Source organism: Salmo trutta, chromosome 16 (assembly GCF_901001165.1).
Source record: "Salmo trutta chromosome 16, fSalTru1.1, whole genome shotgun sequence".
Taxonomy (NCBI): Eukaryota; Metazoa; Chordata; class Actinopteri; order Salmoniformes; family Salmonidae; genus Salmo; species Salmo trutta.
This window is the reverse complement of record NC_042972.1, coordinates 47,140,605-47,167,439: the sequence shown is the minus strand read 5'-3', so window position 1 is coordinate 47,167,439 and position 26,835 is coordinate 47,140,605. Positions and strand designations below refer to the sequence as shown.

General features: G+C 45.5%; 1 protein-coding gene across 1 annotated transcript in view; it reads left to right on the top strand.

Annotated features, from left to right (window-relative positions):
• The window catches only part of LOC115150876 (protein SHQ1 homolog), a 38,656-nt gene extending 12,142 nt beyond the window's left edge, over positions 1-26,514 (top strand). The window contains exons 8-12 of the mRNA XM_029694650.1: positions 535-692; positions 1,815-1,868; positions 10,768-10,891; positions 14,285-14,405; positions 25,572-26,514. Of these exons, the coding sequence (XP_029550510.1) occupies positions 535-692; positions 1,815-1,868; positions 10,768-10,891; positions 14,285-14,405; positions 25,572-26,235 (1,121 nt within the window). The 3' untranslated portion in view covers positions 26,236-26,514. The remainder of the gene's footprint in view (positions 1-534; positions 693-1,814; positions 1,869-10,767; positions 10,892-14,284; positions 14,406-25,571) is intronic.
• Positions 26,515-26,835: the final 321 nt, after the last annotated feature.

The following is a 26,835-nucleotide window of genomic DNA, read 5'->3' as shown; positions in this document are numbered from 1 at the left end:
GCCCTGATGTAATGGAGCAGGAATCCAGTTCCCAGCAGAGCCAAGAGCCCAGTGCAGCCAAGAGGATCATTTGAAACTGCTGCTGTAGTGTGTGCACGCACAGTCAAGCCCACACACTCAGGGGCTCAGTATAGGGGCTGTCCTCGACAGGCAAAGGGAAGGATTGCTTTCAGCTGTTCCATAAGCTGCAGAGAAAGTGCTGACTTGGAATCTGTTCTTGCAGACCTTAAGCTTTGTTTTCAGCACTGAACGTTGCACATAAAACTTTACCAATTGAGTTTGGGTCGAAGGTATCTTGATCAGTAACTGAGGAAGAAACTCAGGGACTTTGATTCTTTCCAAAAGAACTGATAACCTAGTGTTTTCCTCACAATTCAAGCCATGGGCCATCTCTGCCACATAATAGAAATGATGGATCCCTCTTTTGCTTCATAGTAGAATATGTGCATGAACTGTTAGAAATGAATGTGTTTGCAGTCATGATTAGACCTATGTAAAACCCAGTGAGTCTAAGGGTGGACTGTTGTTTTGCAGCGGTGTCCTTCACTGATGATGAGAAGGAGCAGCTAAGAAAGTTTACCAACCATTCCTACATCCTGGACAAGAAGTCCCGTTTCCAGGTGTGGCTCAGCCTGGTGGACATCATCCTGGCATACTGCTACGAATTGCGCACTACAGAGGGAGAGCACAACGTGAGTTAGTGACCGACAATTAGCCTCTACATCTCCCTCCAGGTCAAAGCTTTAACATGGACTTACACCAAGTTCCTATAGGGATCTTGAGTTTTTTTTTTATGTTGTCTTACTGTCACTAACCCGCAATGCATAGAACTCCCAGTCTGTTGTTGCACAGATGGAAATAGATGTTTAAGTGATAATGCCCAAGAAGCTGGTGTTTTGGAGGATATATTGGCATGAGTGTTGTTCCCACAAACCGGGCCAATATATCCTCCAAACACATCCTTTGAGGACATAATCACTTTTCCACAACTGGTTACCAACATATTCAAATAATGACAGACATGCTTTTATAAATTGTTTTAAAATTTTTTTAATGATGAAATAATTCATACTATTTCATCCTTCCACAAGATCTAGTCCCGGCACAAATCTACGGTTGCTACCCAAGCTGCCTATCGGTTAGGTTGCCAGAGACGCGACCGAGTCTTAGTCTTTTTGTTCAACATCTATGGGCTCGACCCAGTTGCTCGTTCTAAAATAGATTATAGACTGGGTCGTTTGAACCCTGAATATCAGACCGTATACCACAGCTATGACAAAAAATACATTGTTACCTCCAATTACGTTGGTAACCAGTTTATAATAGCAATCAGGCACCTCACGGCTAAGGGCTGTATCCAGGCACTCCACGTTGCGCCGTGGTAAATTGGCCATATACCACACCACCTTGAGCCCTATTGCTTAAATAAAGGTCTACTATGGGAGATGGTGAGGTTAGACCATGGTCACATATTCATGTGTTTATATACATCATTGGGTCAGATCCGGAGCTGTAGTTCTTAGTACTGCCGTAAACACATACTTTAGACAGCAACCTGTGAAGTCATCTGTGAACGTTCTATGAACATCTGGGGTGTTACGGCCTTATACTCCTTCGAGATTCTGGAGCAGTCTGCTTTTCCAGAGATCGTGTTGTAAGGTATCTATAATGGACACTAGGGACGGAGTGTTAAAGAGAGTGTGGCCTGAGTTTGCCTGTTATTGGTAACATTGCTTTCTCATGTGTTGTAGGCCTACCTTGATTCTCTAAAGCGCGTGTAGAAGTTGACCTCTGTCCTCTCATTATGACTGCAGGTTGAATCACCGTGGACCATCAGAAAACTCAGTGGGACTCTCTGCTGGCTTGAGGTAAGTAATGGGGAGGCAGTCCCCATTTTAAGTCAATTAAAGTCAAATTATCATGGAATAATAAATCCCTTAGTATGACCTTGGGCATGGCTTCCCTATTCTGGCTATTTTCAGCTTCTGGCCCCATCTTGAGCTAAAGGCTTTTATTGATTTAAATGTGTCTGCTCCAGCCGCTGACGGAGGAAAGCTCTCAACCAGCCCTAGGAAATTACCATTTGATTGAGTTTGCTGCAGCTGGGTGGAAAGTTTGTATAAAAAAAATATATAAACACAACATGTAAAATGTTGATCCATATTTCATGAGCTGAAATAGGAAAATCCCAGAAACTGTTAGTGAGAATTTCTCCTTTGCCAAGATAATCCATCCACCTGACAGGTGAACAGCATGATCATTACACAGGCCCACCTTGTGCTAGGGACAATAAAAGGCCACTTTAAAATGTGCCTATTGGTCACATGACACAATGCCAGAGATGTCTCAAGTTTTGAGGGAGCGTGCAAGTGGCATGCTGACTGCAGGAATGTCCACCAGAGCTGTTGCCAGATCATGTAATGTTCATTTCTCTACCATAAGCTGCCTCTAAAGTCATTTTAGAGAATTTGGCAGTACGTCCAACCAGCCTCACAACTGCAGACCACATCTGGCTTCTTCACCTGCAGTATTGTCTGAGGTGGGGGGAGGGGAGTGCTGAGGAGTATTTCTGTCTGTAATAAAGCCCTTTTGGGGGGATAACCAAATTATGATTGGCTGGGCCTGGCTCCCCAGTGGGGGGTGGGGGTGGCTGGCAGCCAAGTGGGTGGGCCTATGCCCACCCATGGCTGCACCCCTGCCCAGTCATGTGAAATCCATAGATTATGGCCTAATTTATTTACATTGACTGATTTCCTCACATGAACTGTAACTCGGTAATAGAGGTCGACCGATTAATCGGAATTGCCGATTAATTGGGGCCGATTTCAAGTTTTCATAACAATCGGAAATCGGTATTTTTGGATGCCGATTTGGCCAATTTAAAAAAATATATATATTTTATTTTTTTAGACCTTTAACTAGGCAAGTCAGTTAAGAACACATTCTTATTTTCAATGACGGCCTAGGAACGGTGGGTTAACTGCCTTGTTCAGGGGAGAACGACAGATTTTTACCTTGTCAGCTCGGGGATTCAATCTTGCAACCTTACGGTTAACTAGTCCAACGCTCTAACCACCTGCTTTACATTGCACTCCACGAGGAGCCTGCCTGTTACGCGAATGCAGTAAGAAGCCAAGATAAGTTGCTAGCTAGCATTAAACTTATCTCATAAAAAACAATCAATCAATCATTATCACTACTTAACTACACATGGTTGATGATATTACTAGTTTATCTAGCCTGTCCTGCATTGCATATAATCGCTTAGGTACACGTTGCTCAAACCATAAACATCAATGCCTTTCTTAAAATCAATACACAAGTATATATTTTTAAACTTGCATATTTAGTTCATATTGCCTGCTAACATGAATTTCTTTTAACTAGGGAAAATGTGTCACTTCTCTGCAACAGAGTCAGGGTATATGCAGCAGTTTGGGCCGCCTGGCTCGTTGCGAACTGTGAAGACTATTTCTTCCTAACAAAGACAGCCAACTTCGCCAAACGGGGGATGATTTAACAAAAGCGCATTTGCGAAAAAAGCACAATCGTTGCACGACTGTACCTAACCATAAACATCAATGCCTTTCTTAAAATCAATACACAGAAGTATATATTTTTAAACCTGCATATTTAGCTAAAAGAAATCCAGGTTAGCAGGCAATATTAACCAGGTGAAATTGTGTCATTTTGCGTTCATTGCACGCAGAGTAAGGGTATATGCAACAGTTTGGGCCGCCTGGCTCGTCGCGAAGTAATTTACCAGAATTTTACGTAATTATGACAACATTGAAGGTTGTGCAATGTAACAGGAATATTTAGACTTAGGGATGCCACCCATTAGATAAAATAGGGACCGGTTCCGTATTTCACTGGCAGGAAAAACGTTTGGTTTTCGAGATGATAGTTTCCGGATTCGACCATATTAATGACCTAAGGCTCGTATTTCTGTGCGTTATTATGTTAGAATTAAGTCTATGATTTGATAGAGCAGTCTGACTGAGCGGTGGTAGGCAGCAGCAGGCTCGTAAGTGTTAATTCAAACAGCACTTTCGTGCGTTTGCCAGCAGCCCTTCGCAATGCATTGCGCTGTTTATGACTTCAAGCCTATCAACTCCCAAGATTAGGCTGGTGTAACTGATGTGAAATGGCAAGCTAGTTAGCCGGGTGCGCGCTAATAGCGTTTCAAACGTCACTCGCTCTAAGACTTGGAGTAGTTGTTCCCCTTCCTCTACATGGGTAACGCTGCTTCGAGGGTGGCTGTTGTCGATGTGTTCCTGGTTCGAGCCCAGGTAGGAGCGAGGAGAGGGACGGAAGCTATACTGTTACACTGGCAATACTAAAGTGCCTATAAGAACATCCAATAGTCAAAGGTGCATATGAAATACAAATCGTATAGAGAGAAATAGTCCTATAATGACTACAACCTAAAACTTCTTTCCTGCGAATATTGAAGACTCATGTAAAAAGGAACCACCAGCTTTCATATGTTCTCATGTTCTGAGCAAGGCACTTAAACGTTAGCTTTTTTACATGGCACATATTGCACTTTTACTTTCTTCTCCAACACTTTGTTTTTGCATTATTTAAACCAAATTGAACATGTTTCATTATTTATTTGAGGCTAAATTGATTTTATTGATGTATTATATAAAGTTAAAATAAGTGTTCATTCAGTATTGTTGTAATTGTCATTATTACAAATAAATGTAAAAAATCGGCCGATTTATCGGTATCGGCGGTTTCCGGTCCTCCAATAATATGTATCGGCGTTGAAAAATCATAATCGGTCAACCTCTACTCAGTAACATCTTTGAAATTGTCGCATGTTGTGTTTATATTTTTGTTCAGTGTGTAATATATATTACACACAGTACCAGTCAAAAGTTCGGACACACCTACTCATTCAAGAGTTTTTCTTTATTTGTACTGTTTTCTACATTGTAGAATAATAGTGAAGACGTCAAAATTACGAATTAACATGTATGGAATCATGTAGTAACCGAAAATCTAAATATATTTTACATTTTAGATTCTTCAAAGTAGCCACCCTTTGCCTTGATGACAGCTTTGCACACTCTTGGTATTCTTTCAACCAGCTTCATGAGGTAGTCACCTGGAATGCATTTCAATTAACAGGTGTGCCTTGTTAAAAGTTCATTTGTGGAATTTCTTTCCTACTTAATGCGTTTGAGCCAATCGTTGTGTTGTGACAAGGTAGAGGTGGTATACAGAAGATAGTATGGACTTGGTCTTTTACCAAATAGGGCTATGGCAAGAACAGCTCAAATAAGCAAAGAGAAACGACTATAAGACATGAAGGTCAGTCAATCCGAAAAATTTCAAGAACTTTGAAAGTTTCTTCAGGTGCAGTTGCAAAAACCATCAAGCGCTATGATGAAACAGGAAAGGAAGACCCAGAGTTACCTCTACTGCAGAGGATAAGTTCATTGGAGTTACCAGCCTCAGAAATTGCAGCCCAAATAAATGCTTCAGAGTTAAAAAGACACATCTCAACATCAACTGTTCAGAGGAGACCTTCATGGTTGACTTGCTGCAAAGAAACAACTACTAAAGGACACCAATTAGAAGAAGAGACTTGCTTGGGCCAAGAAAACGAGCGATGGACACTAGACCGGTGGAAATCTGTCCCAAATTTGAGATTTTTGGTTCCAACCGCTGTGTCTTTGTGAGATGCAGAGTAGGTGAACGAAGGATCCTCTGCATGTGTAGTTCCCAAAGTGAAGCATGGAGGGGAAGATGTGATGGTGTGGGGGTGCTTTGTTAGTAATACTGTCAGTAATTTATTTAGAATTCAAGGCACACTTAACCAGCATTGCTACCACAGCATTCTGCAGCGATACGCCATACCATCTGGTATGTGCTTAGTGGGACTATCATTTGTTTTTCAACACGACAATGACCCAACACACCTCCAGGCTGTGTAAGGGCTATTTGACCAAGAAGGAGAGTGGTGGAGTGCTGCATCAGATGACCTGGCCTCCACAATCAACCGACCTCAACCCAATTGAGATGGTTAGGGATGAGTTGGACTGCAGAGTGAAGGAGAAGAAGCCATCAAGTGCTCAGATTATGTGGGAACTCTTTCAAAACTGTTGGAAAAGCATTCCAGGTGAAGCTGGTTGAGAGAATGCAAAGAGTGTGCAAAGCTGTCATCAAGGCAAAGGGTGGCTACTTTGAAGAATCTAAAATATATTTTGATTTAAGACTTTTTTTGGGGTTACTAAATGTGTTATTTAATAGTTTTGATTTGATGTCTTCATTATTCTACAATATAGAAAGTAGTAAAAGTAAAGAAAAACCCTGGAATGAGTAGGTGTCAACTTTTGACTGGTACTGTATATACCATGCATTCGGAAAGTATTCCGACCCCTTGACTTTTTCAAAATGTTGTTACGTTACATCCATATTCTAAAATAGATTAAATAAAACATTTTCCTCATCAGAGTGAAAATAGGTTTTTCAATTTTTTTGCAAATGTATACAAATAAAAAATAAACACATTTAAGTATTCAGACCCTTTGCTTTGAGACTCGAAATTGAGCTCAGGTGCATCCTGTTTCCATTGATCATCCTTGAGATGTTTCTACAACTGATTGGAGTCCACCTCAAATCAAAGTTTATTTGTCACGTGCACCGAATACAACAGTGAAATGCTTACTTACAGGCTCTAACCAATAGTGTGAAAAAAGTGTGTGTGTGTGTGTGTGTGTGTGTGTGTGTGTGTGTGTGTGTAGGAAAGTAAAGAAATAAAGCAACATAAAGACATTTGAAAATAACAGTAGCAAGGCTATATACAGACACCGGTTAGTCAGGCTTATTGAGGTAGTATGTACATGTAGGTATGGTAAAGTGACTATGCATATATGATGAACAGAGAGTAGCAGTTGCGTAAAAAGAGGGGTTGGCGGGTGGTGGGACACAATGCAGATAGCCCGGTTAGCCAATGTGCGGGGACACTGGTTGGTCGAGCCAATTGAGGTAGTATGTACATGAATGTATAGTTAAAGTGACTATGCATATATGATCAACAGAGAGTAGTGGGGGGCACACAATGCAAATAGTCCGGGTAACCATTTGGTTACCTGTTCAGGAGTCTTATGGCTTGGGGGTAAAAACTGTTGAGAAGCCTTTTTGTCCTAGACTTGGCACTCCGGTACCGCTTGCCATGCGGTAGTAGAGAGAACAGTCTATGACTGGGTTGGCTGGGGTCTTTGACAATTTTTAGGGCCTTCCTCTGACACCGCCTGGTGTCGAGGTCCTGGATGGCAGGCAGCTTTGCCCCAGTGATGTACTGGGCCGTACGCACTATCCTCTGAAGTGCCTTGCGGTCGGAGGCTGAGCAATTGCGGTACCAGGCAGTGATGCAACCGGTCAGGATGCTCTCAATGTTGCAGCTGTAGAACCTCTCAGGACCCATGCCAAATCTTTTTAGTTTCCTGAGGGGGAATAGACTTTGTCGTGCCCTCTTCACGACTGTCTTGGTGTGTTTGGACCATTCTAGTTTGTTGTTGATGTGGACACCAAGGAACTTGAAGCTCTCGTCCTGCTCCACTACAGCCCTGTCGATGAGAATGGGGGCGTGCTCGGTGCTCCTTTTCCTGTCGTCCACAATCATCTCCTTAGTCTTGGTTACGTTGAGGGATAGGTTGTTATTCTGGCACCACCTGGCCAGGTCTCTGATCTCCTCCCCATAGGCTGTCTCGTCGTTGTCGGTGATCAGGCCTACCACTGTTGTGTCGTCTGCAAACTTAATGATGGTGTTGGAGTCGTGCCTGGCCATGCAGTCGTGGGTGAACCGGGAGTACAGGAGGGGACTGAGCACGCACCCCTGGGGAGCTCCAGTGTTGAGGATCAGCGTGGCAGATGTGTTGCTACCTACCCTCACCACCTGGGGGCGGCCCGTCAGGAAGCCCAGGATCCAGTTGCAGAGGGAGGTGTTTCGTCCCAGGTTCCTTAGCTTAGTGATGAGCTTTGAGGTTACTATGGTGTTGAACGCTGAGCTGTAGTCAATGAATAGCATTCTCACATAGGTGTTCCTTTTGGGAAAGGGCAGCATGGAGTGCAATAGAGATTGCATCTGTGGATCTGTTTGGGCGGTATGCAAATTGGAGTGGGTCTAGGGTTTCTGGGATAATGGTGTTGTGAGCCATTACCAGCCTTTCAAAGCACTTCATGGCTACGGATGTGAGTGCTACGGGTCTGTATACCTGTGGTATATTTAATTGATTGGACATGATTTGGTAAGGCACACAACTGCCTGTATAAGGTCCCATGCATGTCAGAGCAAAAACCATGTCATGAGGTAGAAGGAATTTTCCCTAGAGCTCTGAGGGAAAAGTATCAAAAAAAATACGTTTGGGACCACCAAGACTTTTCCTAGAGCTGGCCGCCCTTCCAAACTGAACAGAGGGAGAAGGGCCTTGGTCAGGGAGGTGACCAAGAACCCAATGGTCACTCTGACAGAGCTCCAGAGTTCCTCTGTGGCGATGGGAGAACCTTCCAGAAGGACAACCATCTCTGCAGCACTCGGCCAATCATGCCTTTATGGTAGTGTCCAGATGGAAGCCACTCCTCAGTAAAAGGCATATGACAGCCCACTTGGAGTTTGCCAAAAGGCACTTATAGGACTCAGACCATGAGAAACAAGATTCTCTGGTCTGATTGGTCTCTTTGACCTCAATGACAAGCGTCAAGTCTGGGGGAAACCTGGGACAATCCCTACAGTGAAGCATGGTAATGGCAGCATCGTGCTTTGAGGATGTTTTTCTGCGGCAGGGACTGGGAGACTAGTCAAGATCGTTGGAAAGATGAACGGAGCAAAGAACAGAGATCCTTGATGAAAACCTGCTCCAGAGCGCTCAGGACCTCAGACTGGGGTGAAGGTTCACCTTCTACAGGACAATGACCCTAAGCACACAGCCGGGACAAGTCTCTGAATGTCCTTGAGTGGCCCAGCCAGAGCCTGGACTTGAACCCAATCGAAGATCACTGAAGAGACCTGAAAATAGCTGTGCAACGATGCTCCCCATCTAATCTGACAGAGCTTGAGATGATCTGCAGAGAAGAATTGGAGAAACTCCACAGATACAGGTGTGCCAAGCTTGTATCGTCATACCCAAGAAGACTCGAGGCTGTAATCGCTGCCAAAGGTGCTTCAACAAAGTACTGAGTGAAGGGTCTGAATACTTATGTAAATGTAATATTTCAGTAAAAACATATTTTTTATAAATACCTTTGCAAAATTTTCTAGACAGTTTTTGCTTTGTCATTATGGGGTTTTGTGGGTATATTGATGAGGGAAAAATCTATTTAATCCATTGTAGAATAAGGCTGTAACATAATGTGGAAAAAGTCAACGGGTATGAATTCTTTCCAAATGCACTGTATATAAACAAACTGATTGTCATCTCCTACTGGTGCACTGGTAGTGCATTGTTTTGGAGGGGAAGAGAAGGCCAGGTTATGGCTATGACAAATGGTTCCTCTTAGGTTTGTGCGTGTGAGTTTGTGTGTCTGAGGTTGGAGTATTAAGGTGTGCCCCAAGGCTGTGAACAGGCCCAGGTGTGTGTGTGTGTGTGTGTGTGTGTGTGTGTGCTCCCAACTGACAGACAGACGGAGAGGGAGTGAGATGGCCGTCTGCGCGCCGATCGATGGTGTGTGTGCGCACTAGAGGACCGCGCAGCAGGGCGTGTGTGCTGCTCGTCTTATACCTTGGGATGTGCGAGCCCCTTAATCAGTAGCATTTTCCCTGTGAACCTGACAATAAGGACTGGTAATCGGATGCCGCGGTCTGAGCCTAAGCCTGAGCGGCAGCAGTTTGGCCATAATGGAGATAATGGAGGAGGTAGTAATGACATCCTGCAGCTGCCTGAAAGCCCTCTTCAGTAGAGCTATCTGTCTGGGAGAGACTGACGGGACACGCCCTCTCAGTCGCTCTCTCGCTCTCATCCACCCACTCACTCTCTCCCGTCCGCTCGCTCTCATCTGCTCTGTTTCTCACTCGCTCTCATCCACTCTTTTGCTCATTATCGCTATTGCTCTCATTCTCTCTCTAACCCTCTCCCTTACTAGGTCTCTTTTCCCCATCTCTCTATCTTTCCCTGTTTTTTCTCCCCTGTTTTTGTCTTTCTCTTTATTCTCCCTCTCCCCCTCGTCTCACTCTCACCCTTATCTCTCTCTTTTCCCCCTCCCTCTCTCCATCTGCTCGCTGTTAACCAGCCTCCTAACCAGACAGACCAGGTTGGTGGTTGTTGTGCGGCTGAGTGTTATTTCCAGGCAGGCTGCTAAACAGCCCCGGGGGAGAGGGGATGAGCCCTGATGACATGCAACGAGTCACACTCTGAGCGCACTTTTAACAAGCTAGGGAGAATTAATAAAAAGAGAAAGCAGAGGGCTCTCTCTCAGCTCTTTTGTCCACTGGTGCGGAGAAAAGCCTCGAGTTTACACAGTGATTAAGGACCAGCAACAATTAAAAGGCGGCGACTGCAGAAGGTGTTTAAGAGTTCCTCGCCCGTTTCCCCCTCTATGAAAGGGAAGTCGTTAGGAGTAATTAGTTTACCAATGACTGCAATTAGGAGTGGGCTAGCCTAGCCTGCTTCGTGCTGGAGGGAAGGAGAAAAGCAAGAGGCTGCCAAACATTTTAAGAGGAAGTGAAGTCCCTTTTCTTTTTTTGTAAGATCAGTCTGTTTATAGTGAGTGGCCATGAGGAAAATGCAGCATGTCTTTTTTGTTGTTGCCTTTCAGACATACAGCTCGTTGCAGGAGGTCCTGGTGTCCTTTGGGAGGAGGGTGTTGTGTTACCCGCTCTACAGGCATTTTTCTCTGGTCTCTGCAGCCGTGCAGGATGCGGCTCAGATCTTCCAGTCAGGTGAGTCTAGACTATGCTCTCTGTGACCTCTCACCCCTGACCTGAGGCAGCTTGGCACCTCCACACCTCAATGGCCACTTTCTGGACGCTGGTTAGAGCAGTATTGGCAGCCTCCGTGTCATGCCCAGATTATAAAGCCCTCGATATGGCCTAGTTTCCCTCCCAATTAATGTGTCTCTGGACTCTGGCCAATGTTTTCTGAGACTCCTGAGGGACAGTATGTGCTTTGATGCATTTCTGTTGAAGGTAAAGCCTGCATAGTAGCTGTGGGCTGCAGCTTGCCTGTTCAGTGCTTTGGAGACTGACAAAGACTGCTTTACAGCCAGCATGCACCCACAGTCATACATCACTATACCACCACAAGCTGAGCAACCTCTCCAAGCAGGAAGTGTGGATTTGTTCTATACGGACTGTTGACTTTGATATCTCCTAGCAAAGATTCATCTTTAAATCAAAGCCCCGCGGGTAGCTAGATGAAGGCGCTGCCATGTAAACACATTTAGGATGTGTGTGGGGTGAGATTAGCTGGTTTGTGGGGATTTGAATGCTTGTAAATGACAGCAAATTAAGTCTTTTTAAACTCCAGATTAGATCAGACTGGCTGAGGGAATCCGAGAATCCCAGGTTGTCACTGTGAAGTGGGCTTCCCTGTAATACACGACACCATCTACCTTCATCCTCTAGAAACAAACACACAACTTCACCTGTTATAGCCTAATGAAGCTTTTTAATCTCTCTCCTGACGCTGGACATTTGTTCAACAGTCACATACCCATTTTGTTTCTGTGCTGGAAAATGCAAACTAACCTAATTGGTGATAGTTAGTCTAAGCAGGCAAACGATAGCAAGTGCCTCTTCATTTAAATGAGTTTGCCTCTGCAATTTTGTTTTATTTGCGTGCATCAGGTGAGTGAGAGTGAGTAATGGGGCTCTCGTTAATGAACTGTAAAGCTACAGTAATGCAGTCTGGCTGGCGTACGTCTTGAGAGGGCACGACACGTTTCCTCCCAGGTTTACTCCACACAGCTAATTCATTTGTCAGGATAAGGCTAATGGAATGTGTGCTCTAATTTGAAGGCACTTGACTTAAATGGCTGTGAAAGCAAACATTGGTAGGTATTAGGAAAACAAACCCATTAATGCCTTGCGGGAGCCACATGTTAAGGCCTTAAAGGAAATGTTATCCGGGGTAAATATTTGAACAGCCCTCTGGCATCACGGACTGTCCTTCTCAAGGCGCTCATCCAGCTGCCCGCTAAGTGGCTGGAACCAATGGGCCTCCTAGGCAGGGAGAGCGGGGCGCAGGGAGAGCGGGGCAGGGCCTCCTAGGCAGGGAGAGCGGGGCAGGGCCTCCTAGGCAGGGAGAGCGGGGCAGGGCCTCCTAGGCAGGGAGAGCGGGGCAGGGCCTCCTAGGCAGGGAGAGCGGGGCAGGGCCTCCTAGGCAGGGAGGCTTTAGCACGGCTGCAGTCGTGTAGCTGACCGAAGGACTCACTGGAGTTGAGTAGCCTATACCGAGCCGGAAATGTTCCGGAATTGCGGTTCCTCAGTGTAGCTTAACTCACATTTCCCTGTGTCCATGTTTTTACACGTCTCTTGGCTTTGTAACATTTTAGCTGGCTATAATTGAGCAGTTACTCTACTTAAATATGCCACTAGAAAGGGTTTGGGTCGCCACTGTAATGAGCTAGTACAGTGGGCTGTTGGGGTGCACATGGCCCTCCCAGTAGTTGAAACACTTGAAGTGTTCTGTTACCATGTCCAGTGTGGTAGTGATGCCAATGGAATGTTTTCTGCGCAGCATTAGGAATGCACATGGAGTGTTTGGAACGTGTGTGTGTACTTGACTACAGTGTGTAAATGTGTTGCTTATGCTGTCTTGTCACCTTGCCATGATGGATGTTAGTGGCCAGTGCCCCTGTGGCAGCTGTGTCGCTGTGCCCATGACACACCCCCCCCACCCCCCACCCGGGCCAGACTCTGCCTGCCTGCCTGTCTTCCCCTCTCCAAGGATCAGCCAAAGCTCGCCACCAACGTGTTTAACTGGCTCAACTTGTCATCAGCGTGGAAAAACAGACGAGTGCAGGATTCATAACGTGGCACGGTTGGAGGTGAAACAACTGCACGGTCTCCATCGCTCCCAGAGAGGGAGAAATGTAAAACCTCCAGGGATGTGGTGGGGTTGCCTTGAGTTTGGAAGCAGGGAGGGCTTTGTGTCTGCAGTGAGTTTGGAAGCAGGGAGGGCTTTGTGTCTGCAGTGAGTTTGGAAGCAGGGAGGGCTTAGTGTCTGCAGTGAGTTTGGAAGCAGGGAGGGCTTTGTGTCTGCAGTAAGTTTGGAAGCAGGGAGGGCTTTGTGTCTGCAGTGAGTTTGGAAGCAGGGAGGGCTTAGTGTCTGCAGTGAGTTTGGAAGCAGGGAGGGCTTAGTGTCTGCAGTGAGTTTGGAAGCAGGGAGGGCTTAGTGTCTGCAGTGAGTTTGGAAGCAGGGAGGGCTTAGTGTCTGCAGTGAGTTTGGAAGCAGGGAGGGCTTTGTGTCTGCAGTAAGTTTGGAAGCAGGGAGGGCTTAGTGTCTGCAGTGAGTTTGGAAGCAGGGAGGGCTTAGTGTCTGCAGTGAGTTTGGAAGCAGGGAGGGCTTTGTGTCTGCAGTGAGTTTGGAAGCAGGGAGGGCTTTGTGTCTGCAGTGAGTTTGGAAGCAGGGAGGGCTTTGTGTCTGCAGTGAGTTTGGAAGCAGGGAGAGGTGAGGCTCCTGGTCCTCTGTGAGCGCTCATGCTCTAAATGAGAACCAAATGTTTGTGCAAGGTTTTCCTCAGAGCGAGTGTGCTGTTTGTTTGGAATGGACTGGAATGTCTGTCTGCTGCCAGCCAATCCTGGACAAGAGGATTGTCTGTAGACCTCCGTGCTCTGCAATGGGCCAGCTCTGTCCCATTAAGGGGCTATTTATACTCCTGGGGTTTGTGGCAGCAAATGTTATGGATCAAACGTGGCTCCCTCCAGGTGTGTCCCTTTTTGTAATGGTAATCTTTGGCTTTCCCTTCGAGGAACATCAGGCCCAATCTTTTTTTCATAAACTGGTATGAAATGAACCCTTTGCATTATCTTGGCCCACTTGAGTTGAAATTCTGGACTATTTAAACTAGATAAACGAGGCCTGAAAGTTGATTAATTGCTCTCTGTCATGAGTATAAATGACTCTCAGTGGTCTGCAGTTGGATGGTCTTGCAATGCTCACATGATCTCTCATAGCCTGTTCAGCCTATAATTTGAAGGAAGGCTGTATGGAACAATGAGATTTTTGTAACCTCAGTCCCTGCTAGCAACACTGCTATATTTACCATTCTTCACATTGCCGTAGAACAACAACATTTTTCAATTTCTACTCCTTCTGTTTTTCCTGTCCAGGGAAAGCCTGCGTCCTGAAGTGCTTGTTGGATATTCACAAAGTCTTCCGGGAGAATGAACCGGCCTACATATTGAACGACCTCTACATCACAGACTACTGCGTCTGGATCCAGAGGGTCAAGTAAGTTCACTATCCCCCCCCGTCCCGTCCCCCCGTCCTCTTTCTCCCTCTGCAGGGACCTTCAGCCCCTAGAGCATAATTACCTCCCAGGTCCAGGGGCCAAGCAAAGTGGCTTTCATGCTGCTTCAGTGCGCTGCACTGGAGGAGAGGATTAGACGAGTCATTTGTCACAGCACGGCTACTTGACTGACAGAGACGCTGTGAGACGTATCCATTCTCCCATGTCAAAGGTGCCGTTGGAGAGTGTGTGGACTGTACTGTCTCCCTCAGTGCTGCAGTGGAGTCCCAGTGACTGAGACAGAAGCCTCTGTGACAGTACACACAGATGAGAAGAAGCAGATGGACAGTGCACTGTGCAGTACAAGATGTGTGTCAACTCGCGAGAGATCTGTGTAGTGTCTTCCCTAATTGATATAGCATGCATGGCTCTTTCCTCACCCGTGTACATATTTTACAATTACTTACACGTTAAAAATGTAAGCCTGCAAGGGCATTATTCGGTAATGAGCTCTGTTTTATTCTTGGCAGGGGTTCAGCCGAGTGGTGTGCTAGTCTGGAAAAAGCCAGATTTGAAAAATGTGCGCCAGTGATGATGTAGGCCCAGCGCCCAGATGCAGACATGATAAAAGCTCTGCCGGGTGTTTGATGGAGCTTTTCTCTCTGGAAAAGAAAACGCCTCGATGGCCAATTAATAATAGATGTATAAAAATCAATGGTGGAGATCGGCGCTGCAGTCCCGGTTGGTCTGTCTGTTTCGCTGCAGCAGACGAAGAGAACAGAGAGTCCTGGTCTTGAGTGCTCTCTCAGCTCAGCGTACGCTTTGAGCAGAAGCAGCAGCACTGTCAAGCCACTGGAAAACTCAATCAGTCTCATTTCAGTCAGTCAAGGAGATGAAACGGCAGAAGGGCATCTGTGGTTGAGTGCTTTCCAATCCGCCTCCCTCTTTCCCTCCACCGCTGTACATTGGAGCCAAATGTCAGCTTGACCTATCAACAAGCTGGCTTCCACTGGCTGCAACCCCGCATCGATCATTAAATGGATTAGACCTTGTGCTCGCCGCCTTTACCTATGATTGAATTGTTACATTTCCCTTTTCTGTTTATGTTTTTCAGTCGATAAACAAAGCGAAGCTTTTTTTCTCTCTTTCTGCCCTGAGACCTGGCTCATATCAGCTGTGGTGTCAACAGAGGCAGAGAGATGGAGAGAGAGAGACAGAGGCTGTCCAGCATCCAGGAAGAGTTACTAACCCTCTCCTGTTGAAGATGCTGCCTCAGGGCACCTGGCTGGGAAAACCTCTAGAGCCCAGGCATTCAATTTCATTGTGTTGCTGTGAATCAATTCCCAGATAGTTATGAAAAGTCTATCTTATATTGTTGTGCTGCACAGACTACATTTCTTTCCCTTCTGAATGTGGAATAAAAGCGAGCAGTCCACTTGCCATTCAAAGCAGCAGAGAGGAGAGCTGTCTTTCTATGAGCTAGCAGGCATTTACATAAGTCATTTAGCACACGCTTTTATCCTGAGCGTCTTACATCAGTGCATTCACGGTGAGACAACAACATATCCCAATCATAGCAAGTATGCCGTGGGATTTATTTAAGATGCTCTTTACAGAGATAGGGTTCAGACGTTTTTGGAAGATGGGCAGGGACTCCTCTGTCTTGACATTAGAGGGAAGGTTGTTCCACCATTGGGGTGCCAGGACAAAGAAGAGTTTTGACTGGGTTGAGTGGGAACTGCTCTCCTGTAGGGGTTGGAGGGCCAAGAGACCGGAGGTGGCAGAACGGAGGGCTCGGGTTGGGGTGTAGGGTTTGATCATAGCCTGAAGGTAGGGATGGGCAGTTCCCTTCGCTGCTCCGTAGGCAAGCACCAGCGTCTTGAAGATGATGTGAGCTTAGACTGGAAGCCAGTGGAGTGTGCGGAGGACTGGGGTGACATGGGAGAGCTTTGGAAGATTGAACACCAGGCGTGCTGCGTCGTTCTGGATAAGTTGAAGGGGTTTGCTGCCACAAGCGGGGAGCCCAGCCAACAGAGTTGCAGTAGTCTAGATCGGAGATGACAAGGCTGGCAGGCAGCACTCAAGCAGCAGCCAGCTGTGGTTTGCGTAGACAGTGCTCTTATCACTTGTGGTTTGTTGTGGCAGACGTTTGTGCATGTGACCGGTTTGATGACAGATTGTATAAGCATTGCTCTCCTCCCTGCTAGATATCCCCCATTTGTCATTCCTGCTAAGTGACTGTGCCGTCTCTCCCTGTGAGTCCTGTGGTAAGATAAGATGTAATCTATATCCTGTATCTTGTCAGTCCTCCCCACAGTCGACTCCCAGACACGATCAGCTGCTCATGATGGACACGGCGATTGAATGAATGCGTTGCTCGGTGGGTTGATTTATACTGTCTGGCTCTCCCTGGGCTGTCCCACATGTGTTCATGCTCTTAAAGTCCCTCTGACTGCTGAGACCATACTCAAATTTACAGCATCATAAAGACTTCACAGTGACTGAGACTCCAGCGAACCCCTCTCCCTCCACAGACTCCCGCACACAGACAAACAAGTGGACAGTCCACTCTCCGGTCAACAGGAGGAGTATGAGGGTGGAGAAAATCCTTCTGACACCATTTTGTATTTGTCCTGATAAAAGGTGTTGACCAAAGAGGATTATTAACGCGCTTACAGCCGTTTCCACATTACCCAGGGAATTTGTGTAATTTGCAGATATCTTTGTATCAGATGCATTGCCACTATCAAATAAAGAGAACCTCTCTACCATTCGTTTCAATGGGTGCTTTTGATGATCCTCCGATGCCGAACCCCTGCAGTGTTGCTAGACTGAAATGAAAACCCAGTCCTCGTTTTCATTCTCAGTCTTTCCTCTTTTCTCATCAAAAGGCTTGGAAGGAGTCCAATGTAGATTGACTGTGACCAGTCCAACAAATCTCATCAGATCTGTGTTACTGTATCTCAGTGAAATCAGCAGGCCTCTAACTCCCCTTCCTCTTTCAGCGCTCACACATTCCTCCCCCTTTACCCGTTGTCTGCCGCACAATCAATTAATTGGGTCGATTAAATTCCAGAGCAAAAAACCATGGCAACCTGTGAGTGTCGAGCTCAAGGGTTTGCTAGTCTTGGAGGAGGAAACAAGGATCTTTTTCTCTCTCGCTCACACCCATCCATTCAGCCTCTACACACATTGTGTGCGTGACAATGCCCAGAGGAGAGCTCTCTTCTCCACAGTCCCAGGGGACACGGGGGACAACCTACTGCTGCTGTAACCAGGCTGACCACCCCCCCCCCCCGGCAAGGTCAGTTAAGTGCGCCGGTTAAGCCTCGTGGGGGCTTGCTGGTGGTTTTAATGCTCCAGGGACTGCCAACTCGGCGTCCAGTGCGTGTGCAGGAATGGCAAGTTGATCGTTGTAGTTTTTGTAATTTAAAAAATATATATTCTTAGAAAAGGCGGAATGCAGGTGAAAAAGCTTCGGATACATTTTCTCTGGTTTTAATCCTTTTCATGCACCTGCTAGTGTATTCTACCCACACTCATCCTGTGATGTAGTAGATGGTGTATGCTAAACATTAGGAACACCTTCCTAATATTGCATTTTTTTTGCCCTTCCAGCAGCCTCAACTCATTGGGGAATGGACTCTTCAAGATGTCAACAGCATTCCACATTGATGCTGGCCCATGTTGACTCTAACGCTTTCCACAGTTGTGTCACGTTGGCTGATTGTCCTTTGGGTGGTAGACCATTCTTCATACACACAGGAAACTGTTGAGCTTGACAAACCCAGCAGCGTTGCAGTTCTTGACACAAACTGGTGCGCCTGGCACACACTACCGAACCCCACTCAAAGGCACTTTAAATCTTTTCTCTTGCCCATTCACCCTCTGAATGGCACACATACACAATCCATGTCTTAATTGTCTCAAGGTTTAAAAATCATTCTTTAACCTGTCTCCTCCCCTTCATCTACACTGATTTTGAAGTGGATTTAACAAGTGACCTCAATTAGGGATCATAGTTTTCACCTGGTCAGTCTCTCACAAAGTGAATGTTTTGTGTACTCCGTGTATATGGTCTGTGTGTTTAGAGCCCTCCCCACCACAGAGACGGTAGATAGTCTCTGTGTCCCGCTGGGCTCGACAAAGCCAAGACGGTCTCACAGCTAATGGGGAGAAGTACTACAGATTTCCTCTCTGCGTGACGTCCAGATTTTGTGTACTTACACAGGCAGCCCACCACACGCGCAGAGAGAGAGAAATACTGACAGTGTTGTTGCATCCGTGCTACACTAATAATGAATGATGCAGCCTTCCTTTGTACGAGGTAACTTCCTCTCCTGGTGTCCTTGTTTTGATTAGGAGTGTAGGTAAACAACAAGCTCTGCAGGCAGTTTTACCAGCTCTCTTCATGTTGCACATTAACTAATGGTCTCTTTATACAGTAAGAAAGCACTTCCTTAGATTGTAATCCCTACTGTGTTATATAGCCTAATGCAGGGGTGTCAAACATACATACGGGCGGGTGGGTTGAAATATTGTTTTGGGGGAGGGGGAATCAATCAATATATTTTAAAATAACTAAAACCAAAAATTGACTAGACAGTCGGGGAGCATTGGAAAAATCCCAAAACGATGGATAGAGGACTAATCTTTTCCAGAACCTCGTTGAAGACCGAATGAAACACCCCTGGCCTAATGCCTCTGACACAGGTCTTCAATGTTACTCGCACACGCCGTCATCACACATGTCCTCACACACTCCCTCAAACCATCATACTCAGGAAGTCAGGAAATCCAAGCATCCATTTATAAGTCTTTCAGTCTTATAAAACAAGCCAACTTTGTCACAAACAACTACCGTCTACGTATTGTTCCCTGAATGAGATGTTGGACAATTCAAATGGAATACAGTTAGCAAACAGTGTCTGACTGTCCAGCTACTATATCCATTGGATAATGTACATGCACTCCCTTGACAAATCTTGTGAAATGAATTTGTACATTTAAGATTAACTAGGAAGTATGAGTAGGAACATGTGTTGAATGTCTTCTGGGATCATTGACCATGAGGCTGCTGATAGAAATGAAAGTCTGTAATTGACTAAGTCTAGTTGTCCTTCTCCCCCACCCACCCCCCTGCTCCCTGTCCTCATCCAAGGACTTGTTTGTTGTCTGACAGATGGAAGCGTCTTTGTGGTGACAGAAGTGTTCCAACCTTGAAAAGCCACCCCTCCTCAGTTAATGAAGGGAGCCCACGACATTAGTAATGACTGAACTGTGTACAACGTTATTTATTCCCTCCAAAAGCAGCCTTTGTGCTCACCGCAAGCCGGGCTTCTCGCACTGTAGCGCAGGGAGAGGGGGAGCGAGGGGAGAGAACAAGCACGTAGCCTCTCCAATGCTAACTCAATAATGACTTCCCACGGGGGAAAGCGAATGCGGGAGGTGGGGGATGGAGGAGGGTTTCTGCTTTGAAGTTGCAGTGCTACAGGAGGCTCTCCAGCCAGAGCCAGTCAGCCAGCCTGCTCAACTCCAGCAAGGGCTTAAGCCCTGTCTAAGCAGGGGGAGGGTTCTACTAAGCTATAAGGAATTGTTTTAAGAAGGTCCTACCAAGGATAATTTATCTATTTGATTTTGAATTTTAAGACCCCCTGAAGTATAAAAAAAATATATAAAACAATTATTTGATTTTTTAATATTTTTTTTTGCCGTTACTGCTATTAGCCCTTACAAATGCATTGTGTAACGGATTTTCTACATGGAACAACAGATAGTCGCCCCCAAAAAATATCAATAGGAAGTTTGTTCTGAAGTGTCTGTCCTATATCTGAGAGATAAAAGAAAGATCAGGCACTAAACAGTCTCAATATATATATACTTCCGTTCATATTTTCAACTGGTACTGTGGGGTAATTCTTGTGACCAACATGTTCGTGAGAGTCGCACCTTTACACAGAGGGGTCATATTAGTGTGTAGCCCAAACTGTTCGTACACCAGAGACAGAAGTTGTCTTGAAGTCGGTACGGCCACTCTGCTGAGTCCCAATAACACCATCGAACTAAGGGGCCCAAACCATGAAAAACAGACCATTATTCTCTCTTTCTCTGTATTTTTATATTAGTACACGTGCTAATGATCATCAATTCAATATGTAGGTTGAAACACAATCATTAACTGAAACAGAAACAGCTGTGTAGGAGGAATAAACTGGGTGAGGAACAGCCAAAATCAGCTAACAAGGTGAGGTTGCTGAAGACAGTTTACTGTCAAAAGTCATACACCATGGCAAGACTGAGCACAGCAACAAGACACAGGGTAGTTATACTGCATCAGCAGCAAGGTCTCTCCCAGGCAGAAATGTCAAGGCAGACAGGGGTTTCCAGATGTGCTGTCCAAGCTCTTGAAGAAGCACAAAGAAACGGGCAACGTTGAGGACCGTAGACGCAGTAGTCGGCCAAGGAAACTTACTGCAGCAGATAAGACACATCATGCTTCCTTCCCTTCGCAATCGGAGATGTCCAGCAGTGCTATCAGCTCAGAATTGGCAGAAAACAGTGGGGCCCTGGTACACCCATCTACTGTCCTGAGAAGTCTGGTCAGAAGTGGCCTTCGTGGAAGACTTGCGAACAAAAAGCCATACCTCCGACGTGGAAACAAGGCCAAGTGACTCAACTATGCACGAAAACACAGGAACTGGGGTGCAGAAAAATGTCAGCAGGTGCTCTGGACTAATGAGTCAACAGACGCTTCACAAGTCCTCAACTGGCAGCTTCATTAAATAGTACCCACAGACACCACTCTCAAAGTCAACAGTGAAGCGGTGACTCCGGGATGCTGGCCTTCTAGGCAGAGTTCCTCTGTCCATGTCTGTGTTCTTTTGCCCATCTTAATCTTTTCTTTTTATTGGCCAGTCTGAGATATGGCTTTTTATTTGCAACTCTGCCTAGAAGGCCAGCATCCTGGAGTCATCTCTTCACTGTTGACGTTGAGACTGGTGTTTTGCGGGTACTGTTTAATGAAGCTGCCAGTTGAGGACTTGTGAGGCGTCTGTTTCTCAAACTAGACACACTAATGTACTTGTCCTCTTGCTCAGTTGTGCACCAGGGCCTCCCACTCTTTCTATTCTGGTTAGAGACAGTTTGCGCTGTTCTGTGAAGGGAGTACTACACAGCGTTGTACGAGATCTTCAGTTTCTTGGCAATTTCTCACATGGAATAGCCTTCATTTCTCAGAACAAGAATAGACTGATGAGTTTCAGAAGAAATGTCTTTGTTTCTGGCCATTTTGAGCCTGTAATCGAACCCACAAATGCTGATGCTCCAGATACTCAGCTAGTCTAAAGAAGGCCAGTTTTATTGCTTCTTTAATCAGAACAACAGTTTAAGAAATCTGCTGTTTCCAGCTACAATAGTCATTTACAACATTAACAATGTATACACTGTATTTCTGATCAATTTGATGTTATTTTAATGGACAAAAAAAACGTGTTTTTCTTTCAAAAACAAGGACATTTCTAAGTGACCCCAAACTTTTGAACGGAAGTGTTTTATTTATTGATGTATTTATTTATTTATACAACCGCTGTTCCAGTCAAGTTTGGACACACCTACTCATTCATGAGTTTTCTTTTTTTTTTACTATTTTCTACATTGTAGAATAATAGTGAAGACATCAGAACTATGGAGTAACACATGTTAAACAAATCAAACTATATTTTATATTTGAGATTCTTCAAAGTAGCCACCCTTAGCCTTGATGACAGCTTTGCACACTTGACATTCTCTCAACCAGCTTCATGAGGTAGTCACCTGGAATGCATTTCAATTAACAGTTGTGCCTTGTTAAAAGTGGATTTGTGGAATTTCTTTCCTCCTTAATGCGTTTGAGCCTATCGGTTGTGTTGTGACAAGGTAGGGGTGGTTTACAGAAGATGGCTCTATTTGGTAAAAGACCAAGTCCATATTATGGCAAGAATAGCTCAAATAAGCAAAGAGAAATAACAGTCCCATTACTTTTAAGACATAATCAGTCAGTGTAGAAAATTCCAAGCACTTTGAACGTTTCTTCAAGTGCCGTCACAAACCATCAAGCGCTATAATGAAACTGTCTCATCAGGACCGCCACAGGAAAGGAAGATCCAGAGTTACCTCTGCTGCAGAGGATAAGTTCATTAGAGTTACCAGCCTCAGAAATTGCAGCCCAAATAAATGCTTCATGAGTTCAAATAACAGGGGCATCTCAACATCTGCTGTTCAGAGGAGACTGCGTGAATCAGGTCTTAGTGGTCGCATTGCTCCCACTGTTGACAGTGCATGTCCGAGCAAAAACCAAGCCATGAGGTTGAAGGAATTCTCTGGCGAGTTCCGAGACAGGATTGTGTCAAGGCACAGATCTGGGGAAGGATACCAAGAAAATGTCTGCAGCATTGAAGGTCCCCAAGAACACAGTGGCCTTCATCATTCTTAAGTGAAAGATGTTTGTAACCACCAAGACTCTTCCTAGAGCTGGCCGCCCAGCCAAACTGAGCAATCAGGGGAGAAGGGCCTTGTAACCAGATGGTCACTCTGACAGAGCTCCGGAGTTCCTCTGTGGAGATGAGAGAACCTTCCAGGACAACCATCTCTGCAGCACACCACCAATTAACTGCACCTCAGATTGCAGCCCAAATAAATGCTTCACAGAGTTCAAGTTAGACACATCTCAACATCAACTGTTCAGAGTAGACTGTGTGAATCAGGCCTGCATCGTTGAATTGCTGCAAAGAAACCACTACTAAAGGACACCAATAATAAGAGACTTGCTTCGGCCAAGAAACACGAGCAATTGACAGACTGGTGGATATCTGTCCTTTGGTCTGATGAGTCCAAATTTGAGATTTTTGGTTCCAACTGTCATGTCTGTGAGATGCAGAGAAGGTGAACGGATCTCCGGCTTGTGTGGTTCCCACCGTGAAGCATGGAGGAGGAGGTGTGATGTGGTGGGGGTGCTTTTCTGGTGACACTGTCAGTGATTTTATTTAGAATTCAAGGCACACTTAACCAGCATGGCTACCACAGCATTCTGCAGCGATACGCCATCCCATCTGGTTTGTGCTTAGTGGGACACTTTTTTTTTTTCTTTTCTCAACAGGACAATGACCCAAAACACACCTCCAGGCTGTGTAAGGGCTATTTGACCAAGAAGGAGAGTGAGAGTGTTGCATCAGATGACCTGGCCTCCACAATCACCCGATCTCAACCCAATTGAGATAGTTGGATGAGTTGGCCTGCGGAGTGAAGGAAAAGCAGCCAACAAGTGCTCAATGTTTGTGGGAACTCCAAGACTGTTGGAAAAGCATTTCTCATGAAGCTGGCTGAGAGAATGCCCAGAGTGCAAAACTGTCATCAAGGTGAAGAGTAGACTTTTTTATTTTTTGGTTTTCTACATGATTCCATATGTGTTATTTAATAGTCTTCACTATTATTCTACAATGTAGAAAATAGTAAAAATAAATAAAAAACCCTTGAATGAGTAGGTGTCTGAACCTTTGACTGCTACTGTGTATATACAAACAAACTCTCCATTTGCTGTTGCAATTTAGAACACAGAAATTTGGTTGCGCATCAGCAGTTTTTCTCTTGTCAGTCTCTGAAAATCACTCAATTAGCCCATGTCAGCTAAAATGTTTTAGATTGGTAAGTTAGTCTAGCCAGCTATCTAGTCTTGTAGTAATCGTGGTCGAATTACCGACCGGGGGACCCCGATTTTGATTTTGTAGCCACACTCACTCAGATATCATACTAAAAATGGCAAACATTTCTTGCCATACAATGGCAACGTGTGGGGAATTGCAGTGAACTTGCTTTAAACTGGCAATCATTTCTTCACGTCCCACGGCAAAATGTGGACAATTGCAGGAAATTAAATCCTAAACAAAAGAAGTATGTCTGCTCGCCGTCAGGAGGGGGGCTGCTAAAATGTTTTGGTCGCAAGGTGTGGAAGGGGGGAAAAATGGGCCCCAAAAGTAACTGCATGTGTAGATATGGGTACGCAGACCCGTGAGCCACTGTGGCCACTCTTGATGAGTTCAGATTTTCTACGGTTTCCTCTCTGCACACGCGGTGGTGGGGGTGTTGTGGGTTGTATTTATGCCTAGCCATCCCTTACTCATTGTCAGTAATTGTTCTCCTTTAATTAAAAAAAATAATATTATAGGGCTTGGGCCATGAGTCAGTCATGTTTTTGTTTTTCCTCCTCTCTTTCCAAATACTATTACTCCCCTTTTATTTCCTGAATGGACATTTGATATTCATGTAGGCCTAGGAGAGATGTCTTTGATAGAGTACGGCGACTAGCTATATGGTCTGTTTACACAGTCTCCCGAGGTCCTAAATGAGTACATCCCTCTGTTGGCTGTGTAAACGGTTTCCTCCCCACGGTGGGAGTAAATTAAGGCTTTGCGGTAATAAGGAGCCATCTTGGCTCTCAGCGGTCGGTTAATTGGGCCAGGGAGGGCAGCAGGGGTCACAGTGTGGCTGTGTGTGAGGAGCTGAATGGCTGTGGACGACCGCAGGCTCATGTGCTTTATCCCTCCCTGAATGGACCCGTCCTGAGCCGCGCAGAGGTCAGCTGGTAATCATCATGGCAATGAAGGCCGATCGGCTGCACCGTGGAAGAATAGCAGCCACTTGAGTTTTGGCAACATCCTGCGCTGGTTTAGCTTCATGAATAATCTATAAGGCGTGTATCACTCTGTCATCCGCCTCGCTCTTATCTCCTGCAGGGAGAGCTTCAGTGGGAGACTTTAGGGGCAGAACCTGCATATCAGACACGCTCATCTTCCTACATTATTAAACATGATTTCCATATTTCATTGAGCTCATGCCTCTGTGAATCGCTGTCTACTTAGCATTCAGATGAGGCTGGGATTTGGGTAATGGATATTAGATTTGTAGATTGAGATCTCGTTGCTATATTTTTTTTGTAGGAAGTGCAGTCATACATATAGCATAGTCGTAATACCTACTACTCATCAGTGTTGGACAAGTAGCTCTTGAAATAGATTCTGTAGTTTTTTGGGGGGGATTTGTAAATATTTACTTCCACAAGTTGAAAACGAGAAACTGATCCACCTTTGCTGTACTTTCCTTACTGTCTCATCACGTTCTTTCTCTCTCTTTGTCAGGTCCAGGAAGGTGACAGCTCTGGCCGATCCCTTACGGAAAGTGTCCCTACGGAAAGGAGACCTGGAGCTGGAGTTGGAGGTGCTGGAGACGGCGGCAACGCTGGTAGAGGAAGAAGAGAAGGTGGAGGACGGGGGGAAAAGCCCCAGTAGAACTCCTTTGTCACACAGCGGAGAGGAGTCCGACAGCGACGACAGTAGCAGCGACTCATCTGAGGAGAGTGAGGAGGCTGAAGGGAAGGACTGTGCTGACAGAACAGAGGGAGGAGGAGAGAGAGCCGAGGTCATCCCCATACATCCCCAGCCTGCTGCCCCTCCCATCCACCAGGAGTCCTGTGCTGTTCTGACATCAGCCGAGAGGAAGCCCAGCACCCTCCCATCTGCTGTGGCCTGCCCCAGCCAGCTGATCCAGGAGCTGGGAGAGAGGGTGGAGGAGGGGCTGTGGATTTCAGTACAGCCTCAGGGCAGCAGGCTTTCCAGGAGCAGTGCACAGGGAGAGGCAGAGAGAGACTGTTCACAGTCTGCGACTGCCACAGCCACTGCCACAGATACTGCCCGTACAAGGACTTTCCTAGAGCTGAGTCCTCGCAGAAACCCTCTTCTGATTGTCAAAACAGATACTGGTGATGATCTTGATGAGGATGATATCGATGAGGAGGACTATTAGCAGATGTCACAGAACATGTCGTTAAGGAACTTTTACATGCATGCATGACAGCTGATGTCGCGGATGCTTATTTGCCCACAATCAATAATGACTTCTGTATTATTTTTGTATTTTCTAACTTCTAACATGGAAATGTTGATTAATTTATAGATATATAGCATGGCTCAGTTTAGTGTTATAGCTAACTTGAGGAGTTTCAAAAGCTTCCATACTTTGTGTCTATGTGCAAAGCTTTTCATACCAAGCTAAGCATTTTGATAATAAAACTGATTATATGAATTATGCAGATTACTCAAATCTATTCAAGGGGATGCAGCCATTGCGTTGCACTTTGTTTGTAGGCTCTTAGATTAGCATATGCATTTCATGCACAGCCATTTCCTCCCAAGAAAGGAGAAGAGGTGGTTGTTGGGAGATAAGAAATGGGACAGACCCCAACAGGAAATGTCAGCTGCTGCTTCAGAATTTCTCTTGAGACTAGAGGTCGACCGATTAATCGGAATGGACGATTAATCGGAATGGACGATTAATCAGGGCCGATTTCCAAGTTTTCATAACAATCAGAAATCGGTATTTTGGGACGCCAATTTGTCCGATTTT